Source organism: Bubalus kerabau, chromosome 23, assembly GCF_029407905.1.
Source record: "Bubalus kerabau isolate K-KA32 ecotype Philippines breed swamp buffalo chromosome 23, PCC_UOA_SB_1v2, whole genome shotgun sequence".
Classification (NCBI taxonomy): domain Eukaryota; kingdom Metazoa; phylum Chordata; class Mammalia; order Artiodactyla; family Bovidae; genus Bubalus; species Bubalus kerabau.
In genome coordinates, this window is record NC_073646.1 from 15,376,622 (window position 1) to 15,388,919 (window position 12,298).

At 51.8% G+C, this 12,298-nt stretch overlaps 1 protein-coding gene across 4 annotated transcripts in view; it reads left to right on the forward strand.

The window, feature by feature from the left end:
* ABCC1 (ATP binding cassette subfamily C member 1 (ABCC1 blood group)) overlaps positions 1 to 12,298 on the forward strand; it is a 152,283-nt gene that overhangs the window by 52,909 nt on the left and 87,076 nt on the right. For all 4 annotated transcript variants that reach the window (XM_055561633.1, XM_055561634.1, XM_055561636.1 and 1 more), the window contains 2 exons: positions 1,786 to 1,923; positions 3,090 to 3,215. In XM_055561633.1, coding sequence (XP_055417608.1) covers positions 1,786 to 1,923; positions 3,090 to 3,215 — 264 coding nt within the window. The remainder of the gene's footprint in view (positions 1 to 1,785; positions 1,924 to 3,089; positions 3,216 to 12,298) is intronic.

A 12,298-nucleotide genomic window follows, 5' to 3' on the forward strand; every position in this document is an offset into this window, starting at 1 on the left:
CCAGAAAATCATGTGCATGGAACCATGCAGGCTGGAGCAGTTGGAGTCTGACTTCTCAGTCTCTGCTGTTCCAAAGACCTTTATTTTATTTTATTTTTTTCCACAGTTGCTCAGTGTGTTTGATTGTATGGACTGTATAGATTCTTCAGTTGCAGGACATTTGGGCTGGGAAACCAGTTATCTTTAATCACAGTTTGCAAAACAGTAAACAGCAAAAATATGGGCTTCTTTATTAGTGCCTCTCAACTCAGGGTCCACCAGCAGGTGTGAGACCTCCTTAGTTTCCAGACAGCAGCCCAGCGTCCATGGTAGCTGGAGGAGAGGCCTTTCGCTTTTTGTCTTCGGGTGTGACTTCTAGCGGTAACGGAGCCCCGGGCACTGCTGATGCCATTGAGCTTTCCTGCTTTCAGCTGTCATTGGTGGTGCTGATGAGGGAAAGCAAAGCTATGATTGTTTCCCGTCCGAGTTCATGGACCCCCTGGCTTCTATCCAGAGCCTCATGGACCCTGGGTTAAAACCCCTCACCCGAAAGGGAAAAGTGTGGCATGGCAGGCTGTGCTTAATTAAGAGCTGAGCGTGGTGAGAATGGGTTGTGAGCAGGAGTGGAAGCTGGGAGGTCAGTAGGGGCCCAGGGGCACCTGGGCCAGGGGCATGGAGGCTGAGACCAGAGTGAGTGGTGGGTCAACTGAGGGTGGCCTTGGTGGCAGAGCCAGGTGTGTTGCTGATGGAGAGATGCAGGGAGGGAAGGAGACGAGAGGACCGGGGATGAGAACAGACATCCAGGTTTCTGGCAGCTGGGGGTTGAGGGGCAGTGCCCTGGGTGCCCATAGCTCCTTGGGAATCAGGTTCATGACTGTGGCCAGCATTGGGGTCTGCCTTCAGAGGGCTGTCTGCGGAAGGGCGGGGGCATCTCCTTCTTTCAAGGAAAAGTGGTTTCATTGTTCTTTCCCCTTGATCACTGAGTCACTAGTAAAATGGAAGTCATAGCTCAGGGTACCAGGAAATGAATCCCCCCCGCCACCACACCACCGTCATTCTAATGAAGTTCCCTGAAGACAACTATGTATCTGTCTGTAGCAGGTTAAGTAAGTTTCCTGATCTGCAAACTGGGGCTGAAAACAGGCTGCACTGAGTCAGTGCAGGTGAGTGCGTCCTAGGAGGCGGAGCAAAGAGAGGCTCAGTAAAGGAGAGTGGTTACCACTGCTGCCCGAGGCAGACGAGCCCACTGCATTAGGCTGGACTTCCTTCTCTAAAGCAGGGGGTGGGCACAGCCTGTTTTTAAATAAAGTTTTATTGGCAGGTGACCAGATCCACTCTTCCCTGTCTCATGTGAGGCTGCTTTCATGCTACACTGCAGATGGGAGTGGTTGTGAAAGAATCTCCATGGCCCACAAATCCTAAAATATTTACTCTCTGGTCCTTTAAGAAAAAACGTGCTGATTTCTGTGATAAACTGAGCTCCCTGCCTGCGCCACCGGCCCTCCTCCCGCCCCAACTTTTCCATCCCATCCTGGATCTTGTTAAATTCTCATGGCTTTCGAGATGAATACTGTTGTCACCTCCGTTTTGCAGATGAGGCAGCAGAGGCTCAGAGAGGTTTGGTGACACACCCAAGGTCACCCAGCGAGGCGAGAGCAGAGCTGGGACTGGAGCCAGGCCATTCTGCTACCACCGTTCTGGGGGCAGCCCTCCTCCGGGTCCTGCATCTGCCAGGCCCCAGACTGGGGAGGCCTTGGGGACCCGACCTTTTCCCGACAACTCTTGTTGCATGCTTTTCTCTTCCAGCTGCTTGCTACCTTTTTAATTCAGATCGAGAGAAGGAGGGGAGTCCAGTCCTCAGGGATCATGCTCACTTTCTGGCTTATAGCCCTACTGTGTGCCCTTGCCATCCTGAGATCCAAAATCATGACTGCCTTAAAAGAGGTAAGTGTGACCTTGTTCCATGTCTTCCTTTAGCGGCGCCCGGGAGATGCCTGTTCCTTCTGCTCCATGTTTCTCGCGTGGAAACCATGCATTTCCTTGGGAACCAGAGAATGGCTATCACGTGGGTCTGGCTTCTTCCCTGGGGATTTCCCTTCCCCCCATGCAGCCTTTGTTCTAGAATCTTCTTTCCTCCAAGCCCCATTTGTCTGTGCCTCTGTCAGGGGCAGGAGCAGCAGGCAGATGCACACCATTCTTTGAGCCTCTGTCAGTGGTGACAGCCGAGCAGGTCAGCTCTCTGTGTGTTTCATCTGGAATGCAGCGTGGGGAGTGGTGTTTGCAGGGCAACTGCCTCCGGGGGGCCCTGTACTGGTTCCCACGTTGCATTGGTGCCACTCCAGCTGGGAAATGGCCCTTGTTGCTGCTCCTAGGAGTTGTGAAGAGCGGGTCATTTCAGACTGTCCCGCTGTTCCCTGCCGCCTTCGGGCTAATCGGAAGCTGGCATTAGGTAAAGCAGGGAGGAGTGACCAAACATTTATTGAGCACCTACAATGTACATTTCAGGCGGTCTTTGATAGTGATGGCAGCTGCCATTTGTTGAGTCCGTGTTTGCAGAGTGCTAGGTCGGGGACTGAGTCTTTTTCATGAGTAATCTTACTGCCATCGCACAGTCCCCCTGGCAGGGTGTCTCAGCCTCAGCAGGGATTGGCATTTGCGGCCCGAGTCTTCCTTTTGTTCTGGGGGAGGGCTGTCCTGTGCTTTGCAGGATGTTGAGGGGCCGTGCCAGTAGCCCTCCCACCCCTGAACAGAAATGTCTCCAGAAACTGCCAGATATTCACTGGAAGGCCAAGTCACCCCTCCTGTTGAGAGCCACTGATCTGTTTGTTGGTGGGGAAACTGAGGCACAGAGAGGTTAAGTAAGCTGATCAAGCCCCATGGCCCTGGCCAGTGTGGGCTGAGCCAGGCCTTGAAGGTAGGTCTGATCCACTCCCAAGCCTGGGGCTCCTCTCCATGTCAGCTGCCCTGACCAGGCAGGGTGGACCACACCATGATGTAAACACCTGTCTTCTGTTATCTTGAAGGGGAGATAACCCGGAAGATAACCTGCCCCCTGCAGCTGCTTCTAGAAAGTGATCGTTGCTCCTTCTCCTCCTTCCCCTCCTGTGCAGGATGCCCGAGTTGATGTCTTTCGCGATGTCACCTTCTACATTTACTTTAGCCTCGTGCTGATCCAGCTCGTGTTGTCCTGCTTCTCTGACCGCTCGCCCCTGTTCTCCGAAACCATCAACGACCCCGTAAGTGTGATCACAGATGAGCACAGAGACACGCATGTGTGCATGTGGGTGTGTGCAGAAGACACAGTATAGCTCACACTGATATGAGCCAGCACCGTCCATCTGGGAGCTCATCCTGTCTTCCCCAAACGCTTGGCCGTAGTGTTTGGCCACAACGTCTTCCTCCCCGCTTTACCAATGGAAAAACCAAGCCGCAGACGTGGCTGGAGGGTACTTAAGGAGGGTGTCCCATTTCTAGTTGTAAACAGCTGTGTCTTCCAGCCCATTTGGTGGGCGTAGTGGTTTTAGACAGTATGAATGAACATTTAAATATCAGGAAATTCCACAGGCATTCTTAACTGTCCAGGTTTTCTAGAAAAGTGTTGTGGCAGCATCAGTGCCGTTATTCCTCATGCGAGCGGCCGGCCAGCGCTGAGGCACGTGGCCCTGGTTTCCTGCCGCGGTCCTCAGTGCTCCCTGGTGTGTTAGACAGTCTTGCTCTTCTCACCTGCGTATGTGCCTGGCCCCTGGAGGATTTGAGTTTGAGACCCTTGGTCTTGTGCACCAGTTTGAGGAAAATCCTGCTTGTGCAGAAGGGTTATCAGTGGGCAGGGTGGCGTGGCTGCTCTTCTGCTGGTGGGAGGAACGTGGCTGTTCATCACCCTGGTCCTTCTCCTTTCTTCCTCCCCGCTTCCCTCCATGCTGTTTTCCTTCCTCCTCCCCCGCACGCCCTTCTTCCATCCAGGCTGAGTGCCAAGCTCTGACCTGGGCACAGGGCTGTAGCAGTGAATAAAGCAGAATTCTTGCCACTTGGAGCTCATGTTTTCATGGGCGGGGGCACAAACAGTAACCCAGGACCCAAGTATATATATCCTACCAGTTAGGTAGTGGTTAAAGCTGTGAAGAAACATGCACAGAAAGGAGGGGGAGATGATGGTTGGGGGTTGTGTGTGGTTTTGATAAAAGCAATCAGGGAAGCCCACCTCACCGGATCCCCCTCACTGGAGCAGAGACCTGAAGGAGCGAGGGAGCCAGGCAGGCAGGTATCCAGGGGGAGAGGTTTCAGGTGCAAAGGCCCTGGGGCAGGGCTGCCGTGAATGTCACCATCACCGCAGGAAAGGCCAGAGCAGCTGGAGCCGCAAGAGGCAGGAGGAGGCTGCGGATGGCCTCCGAGAGGTGGGACAGTCACTTCTGGGCCTGGTGAACTGTTTGGATTTTGTTCCAAGAGGGATGGGCAGCCTTTGGAGCAATCATCTGATGCATTGTTCGTGGTTAGTCAGCTGCTAATGGCCGAAATTGCAGTAGGAGCAGTTTTCGGATGTGGTTCTGTGGGGTTTGGCCTGGACCTCAGCAAAAGGCTGTGGCTGCTTTTGTGGGCGATGAAAGGACCTGGGGCAGGGGGGGCATCAGCTCAGAGGAGGCGGTGATGCTCCAGCGTGAGCTTTAGAAACCGCGGAGCATGTCCCATCCTAGGAGAGGCCTTGTTCTGCCATCTCCCTCCTTTAGGAGGAGCTGGATTGGAGAAATTAGCAAAGTGTGTGGGGGTGTGTGTGTGTTCATATGTGTGTTTATGCACATAGGTGTGTATATGTGAGGTGTGTACGTGTACATGTATGCATGTGGATGTGTGTGAATGTGCACATTTGTGTGTTTTTGTGGGTTTGTGTGTGTGTGTATTGTGTACGTATAAAGTTCACAAGGGCAGCAGCCATGCATGGGCACCAGGGGATCCAGCTCCTCCCTGTCACAGAGGAGAGGCTCAGATGTCTCCGGGTCTCATGTCTGCTGTTGATCGGTGTTCGTGTGCACGGGTGTGGGTAGATATCAGGCTCTTCTGTGGAGCTGGGGATCACAAGGAACAAGTCACAGCCCCCTGAGGGGCTGCAGACCCTGGGGTACTCGGGGGTTAAACTGAGCCCGTGGGAGGCAGACAGGCCCACATGTGGATCTTGCGATTCTTCAGGCTCGCTGTGGACTGTTGCTGATGCTTTATGGGGAATTACTGATTTCTGGTCCCCTCTGGGATCCAGATAAAATTCCTTTCCCTTCTCTCCTGGGTGTGTGCGCTCTGGGGTGACTCACAGAGCTGACTTCCTCCTCCCATTGAACTTCCTGCAGTTCCTGGGCGTGGGGCCTGCCCTGCCACCCTGGGGACTTAGAGCCTCAGTCTGATGGTGGAGCAGTGTGGTAACAGGAGGAGAGACTTGTTCTGGAGGCAGGCAGACCCTGGGCTTTAATTTCACCTGTGTCCCTTTATCCCTTCAGTAGATAGTTCTTAGGCACGTGTTGTATATGGTGCTTGGTTCTGGGGACACAGCAGTGTGTGAAAAGATGTGGTCAGTGGCCTGCTGGGCTTATATGTCACTGCCTAACACACCCACCCTGAATTTAGTGGCATAGGACGGCAACAGTCTTTCGTTAGGATGTTTCACAGGCCTGGGCATTGGCTGGGCTCAGCCATGTGGTTCTCACTGAGGGTCTCTTCTGCAGTGGCCCTTGGATAGCAGCTGGAAGGCTTCCAGGCTCACAGGTCGTGTGGTTAGTGCTGGCTCCTGGCTGAAGGCCCCACGTGGTCTCCTCCCAGCTGCCTAGGCTTCCTCGCAGCCTGGCAGCTGGTCTGTAAGAGTGTGTATTCCAAGAGAGAGTGAACTCTAGACCTGGGAGTGGCCAGGTCTCATTGTAGGACTAGCATGTTAGATGGCAGGTGATGCCTGGCCGTCTTTGAAAAATACTGTCTACCTCTCGCCCCCAGGGAAGCTTACCATCCTGTTAGGCAGATCAGCTGACCACAACTGAGATGAAGACTGGGGATCAAGTTATGTGACTTTTGGATTTGACTTCGAGTGAGTCACTTCTCCTTAGTGTCCCATCCTTGAAAACGGGTTGAGGCTCAGTTTGATGCCAGCTGCCCCCCACCACCCGCCACCCCGACCCACTCCCACCCCAGAGCCGAGGCCTGTGACCTGGGAGGAGGACATGTCAGGTGACACCTCTGCTGTCCCCTTGTCACTCTTCGGGCTGGTATCACAGTGGAGCCAGGAAGTGGGGCCGGTCCAGCCCCAGTCCCTGTCCCGTTCTCCAAGCAGCCGTCACATGTCGCCTGTCCTCAGCGAGAGTGGTCAGCCAAGCCCAGGGTCAGGTGGGGCTGGCGGTGCCGGGCCGCTCCCCCTGCTGAGTCACCGAGCGCCGTCCTCCCCAGCTGGCCCCGTGCCCAATGCGTGACTCAGAGCCGTGTCCTGGCCCTGCTTCCTGGCGGGGCTGCTCCCCTCCGCGTGCAGGCCTAGGGCCCAGACCTTGGGGGCTTTCTGGGGCTCCTGCCTGTCCCCAGGGTCGGATCCTTTGATCTTCTGGCCCTGAGGCTACCACTTAGGGCGTGGGGTCAGGGTTGCCATCGGCAGTTGGGGGCATCAGGAGCAAATGTGGCAGGTAGTGGACCGCCTCCCCCCCACCCCCCCCCGACTGCCACTTCTCACAGTGGGGGTCCTCGGACCGGCAGCATCAGCACCCCCACAGATGCACATTTGAAATGCAGAGTCTCAGGCCTTCTGAGTCCCGCTGAGTCCGGGTCTCGTTTTCACAAGATCCCCAGCTGGTTCATGGTGGAAAAGCACCAGGTTAGCACATTCTTAAAAATTACTCTCTCATTTGGTGGAAGAGGTATTTTTATTCCTGTTTCATAAATATGGAATATTTTACATGGAGTGTTTCAAACCTGCAGAAAAGTTGGAAGATACAGTGAGTACTTGCCATCTACCTGCCAGCTAGATTGCCTACAAGTTAACATTTTGCTAAACTTGTTTTTATCACGTATCTGTCTAGCCAGCCAGCCGGCTAAGATTTTTGGTCTTTAAAACTGACCTTGAAATGACACCAGTATCCTTCATCCGCACACTTAACCATGCGAATCATTAGGCAGAACTCAATATCTCTTTATGGTTCTATTTTGGTTTTTTTTTTTTTCTTCCTTCAAGTAAATTTACATAGTGACATTCCTGAATCTTAAATTACCCATTTGATGAGTTCTGACAAATGATAACTCAAATTCCTGTTGAGACAGAATATCCCTGGAGCCCCAGAAAGTCCCCTCCTGTTCCTTTATGCCAGCCCTACCCCTTGCAGCCCAGAGGCCACTGCTGGGCATAGACTGTTAATGAGAGCATGGGAAACTCCATTTCTAATTCCTTTCTCCACCATTTAGTACTTCATTGTGCCAGGGGCTCTGCTGGGCTCTGAGTACCTAGAAATGAACAGACCTTGACCACCCCAAAGGAGAGATGGAAGAGGAGGCTGAGGGCCAATAAGCCAGCACTGTGGGATGGATAGAGGGTTCCCAGGCAGGGAAGTGCTGGGGGCTGTGGAGGAGCAAGGAGCCAGTGGTCCTGAAGTCAGCCCAGGGCCCCAGAGCCGGCATCCAGATGAGGGGATGCCTTGGGCCAGTAGGGTAGAAGGCTGGAAGATGGATGGGAGGGTTCTCCTGCTGGTGGAAACAGCATGTCCACAGGCCCAGCAGTGTGATGGAATCTGTGGGTGTTTGGGAACTGCATGGCCTTCTGCTTGGCTAAGTTAGGGGAGCCAGGGAGCTGAGCATGAAAGATCAAGGGTAGAATTGAGAGTCACCATATGGACTTGGAATTATAATCTGAGGGAAAGTTTCTCAGCTGGAGGTGGGTGACACACTCAGGTTGGAAGATCCCTCTTCTTTTGGACGATCCCTCTGGCTGAAAGGAGGGTGCAGGAGGCTGGTGGCACCTAGGGAACCATTACCGGAGCCCAGGCAGGTTGAGAGGAACGCTGTCCCGAAGAGTGACCCTGTTCAAAAGCCACGGAAAGAAAACGGACAAGTTCATGGGAAAAGCACACGTGGTGTGTGTGCTACGGTAGAAGAAACTGTGGTCCTGAGCCTGGAAGAGATTTGCATAGCTGAGAAGCAGCAGAACGAACAAAGAACACCAGTGTTACACACTGCATCACCGGATTTCTTACTGTCAGACATGTCGGTGGTTCTAATCAATAATAGCAGCCTTGTGTTAATAAAATTAACTTACTTAATCCTCACAGCAACCCAGCGTTGAGGTGGAACTATGAGTCTCCCCCCATTTTACAAATGGGAACGCTGAGGTTCAGGGTGGTGTAGTGTCACCGAGGTTCATAGGGCTGGATCAGGGGGTGAGCCCTTCACGCCTGAGCAGGCATCAGCATCACCTGGAGGGCTTGTTACAACTCAGATCATTGCTGGGTCCCCCCTGCCCCCTGGAGCTTCTGAGTCAGTCAGTCTGGGTGGAGCCCAAGCCTTTCTGTTTCTAACAAACCCCCAGGCCCACAGATGCTGGTGATGAGGCGGGGTTTGAGAACCTCTGGTCTGAGCCACACTGCTGCTCACGCATCTCTTACGGCTGGGCATTTAGGCATGCCGAGTTGGAGTTCCCTGCAGAAAACTGAACTAAAAAGCAGAATCAAAACCAGAAAGGGGGAGGCACCCAGAGAGTTTCTGATGGAAAGAGCTGAGGGCTGAGGGCCCCAGACAGGGTCCTCCGAGTGGCCCGTGCGAGGTCATGGGGGACCAGTTCCCAGAACCAGCGCCTGGGGCTGTTGTGTCAAATTAGTTTAAACCTCCAGTGCCAGGTAAAGATGCCAAAGAACAGCTCCCTCTGTATGAACAGCTTATTCCTCTTCATCCACCTTCACCTGAGTTAATCTCGTTTTCACTGAACGGGGGATTGGTCATTAATAAGCCTCCTTCCTCCTGGGACAGCAGTTCCTCCATTTCAGTCTCAGAGGCCCATAAGCCCCAAGCCAACATCCTAGCCTTCTCCACTTTGTGGATTAGACCAGAAAGCTCTTCTTGGTTTCAGCTGAATGAAGTGCTGCTCGGATCCTTGGCCAGCAGCCCTCTTTTTTTTTTTCTTCTGTAACGATCAGTTCTTGATTATTTCAGACCTCTGATTATGTTATCACATAAGGCCTCTCGTGTCAGATAGGGACTTCCAGAAACCGGCTCCCAAATTACGTAATTTCTTGTCTGGTGATGGGACCCGGTGTCTGCCCAGTGTGATCTGAAAGTCTACGTCTGGATCCAGGGGGAGGGAGCAGGGCTGGGGAGAGGAACTTGGGGAGACTCCCAGATGCTGCAGCTTAGAAACTGAAATGCTCCTGTTGCTGACCCAGCCTCACCTGCATCTGGGCTGGGGGGAAGGCGGGGTTGGTTCTCCCAGGGTAGGATTAGTACTAGCCAGAGTGAGCAGTAATCTCTGACCCTGGGCCGTCACTCCTTGTGGTCTCAGGTGGGACTCCATCTGGGCACACTTGGGTATAAAGGGGTTGAATTCATCTCCACTTATGCAGCCTTCTCCCCTCCCCCACCCCCAGTTTTATTGAGGAATATTTGACATACATCCCTGATTTAGCTTAAGATGTGCAACATTTATGGTTTCATATACATATATTGTGAAATGATTAGTAGGTTTAGTTACCATCTGTTGTCTAATACAGATAGAATAAAAGGAAAAGAAAAAAGCAGGGTTTTGGTAGGCTGATCTACACCAACCAGGATTCTTGTGTGGCTTACAGGATCTTAGTCCCCCAACCAGAGATTGAACCCAGGCCCTCAGTGAAATCACAGAGTCCTAACCATTGGACCTCCAGGGGATTCCCCCCAAAAGTAGCTTTCCTGGTGGCTCAGATGGTAAAGAATCTGCTTGCAATGCAGGAGACCCAGGTTCAATCCCTGGGTTGGGAAGATCCCCTGGAGGAGGAAATGGCAACCCACTCCAGTATTCTTGCCTGGAGAATCCCCATGGACAGAGGAGCCTGGCAGGCTACAGTCTATGGGGTTGCAAAGAATCGAACACGACTGAGTGACTAACACTAAATTTATAAATGTTGAGACCAGGACTGAATACTTCCACCTCTCCTTCCTCATCCTCTCCTCCCAATTTTATCATACGTTAAATTATATCAGTAACTAGTGTTTGCAGCATCATAGCAATTGTAAATATTTTTCACTTGCAGAACCGACTGGAGTCCTGTGTCTGTGTGTCCTTTTTTAAACCGGAAGTATAATTGACCCGAAACACTGTCAGTTCTAGACGCACATCATAGTGATTCTCTGTTACTATATGTTTACAAAACTATCGTTATAAGTCTGCTGCTGCTGCTGCTGCTAAGTCGCTTCAGTCGTGTCCAACTCTGTGCGACCCCATAGACAGCCTCCTACCAGGCTCCCCCGTCCCTGGGATTCTCCAGGCAAGAACACTGGAGTGGGTTGTCATTTCCTTCTCCAATGCATGAAAGTGAAAGTGAAGTTGCTCAGTCATGTCTGACTCCTCTCGACTTCATGGACTGCAGCCCACCAGGCTCCTCCGTCCATGGGATTTCCCAGGCAAGAGTACTGGAGTGAGGTGCCATTGCCTTCTCTGCATTATTAAGTCTAGGTTGCCTCATTCTTTTTTTTCTTAAACCTTATTTTAATACCCTCCTCGCCCCCCAAATTGGGACAGACCAGAACAGTCTGGGCTGGGTTTAATTTTAAATTAATACACATTTTTTTGGTCATTGTTTAAATCAACAGTGTGGCAGTAAGGGATTATCCTTGGAAAAAGTGAAACCCATGTTAACAAAAGACATCAGGGAAGAACTCCACTTAGTGATTCACTGGCTACTTACAAGTCTCCTTGCTGTTCTCTGAAACTGCATTCAGCTGGGTATATCTTCCCCTTTCTCCTTTGCCTTTCACGTCTCTTCTTTCTCGGCTATTGTAAGGGCTCCTCAGACAACCACTTTGCCTTCTTGTGTTTCTTTTTCTTGGGGATGGTTTTGGTCACCACCTCCTGTACAGTATTACCAACCTCTGTTTCATGCACTCTGTCTACCAGATCTAGTCCTTTGAATCTATTTGTCAGCTCCACTGTATAATCATAAGGAATTTGATTTAGGTAATATCTGAATGGCCTAGTGGATTTCTGTACTTTCTTCAATTTGAGCCTGAATATTGCAATAAGATCTGTATAGTCAAAGCTGTGGTTTTTCCAGTAGTCATGTATGGATGTGATAGTTGGACCATAAAGAAGCCTGAGTGCTAAAGAATTGATGCCTTTTAAATGTGGTGCTGGAGAAGACTGTTGAGAGTCCCTTGAACAGCAAGGAGATCAAACCAGTCAATCCTAAAGGAAATCAGTCCTGAATATCCATGGGAAGGACTAATGCTGAAGCTGAAGCTCCAGTACTTGGGCCACCTGCTGTGAAGAACCAACTCATTGGAAAAGACCCTGATACTGGGAAAGATTGAGGGCAAGAGGAGAAGGGGGTGACAGAGGATGAGATGGTATCATGGATTTAATAAACATGAATCTGAGCAAACTCAGAGAGAGAGTGAAGGACCAGGAAACCTGGCGTGCCGCAGTTCATGGGGATGCAAAGAGTCAGACTCGACTTAGCGACTGAACGGTAGCAAGAGCTTACGAGTTGGACTTATCCATGCAGTGGAAAGAGGCTTTGCCCAGACTCACTCAAGCCCAGTTAGTTCCAACTAGGCCCTAGAAAGAAAAAGAGCAAGAAGCGAGGGCATCGCTTCTTTAGGATGAGGGCAGAAAAAGTAGCTCGCCAAATAAGATCCTACAGCTTTCCTCCTAAGGACTTGGGGGAAAGGAGGCAGGAGCTTAGAGGGAAGGCTTAGAGATGCAACATTCCATCCTAGGCTGTTTCATTCCTGATCCACATCCAGGCTTGCCTGATTGCAAAGGAATGGCAGGATTTGTGAGGCCCCTGGGCGTAGAAGTCTGACACCCTGACAGTTTGCACTGGGGTCTCTATGCAGGTTGGAGAAAGACACCTGGGGACCTCCCTGGCAGTTCAACACTTAGGACTCTGTGCTCCCACTGCAGAGAGCATGGGTTCCAGCTCTGGTTGAGAAACTAAGATCCTACATGCTGTGTGGTGCAGCCAAAAAGAAAAAAAAATTTTTTTTTTAATTAGAAAAAGGTGTCTGGCCCCCCAGGGTGGGTGAATTTGAGAAAGGCCCTGCATCCTTCCCGCTAATGCAGTCCCCCCTCCTTCATCCCCCCTGCCCCCCAGGTCCAGGCACCAGCTGAACTTCAGGCCCCACTTGC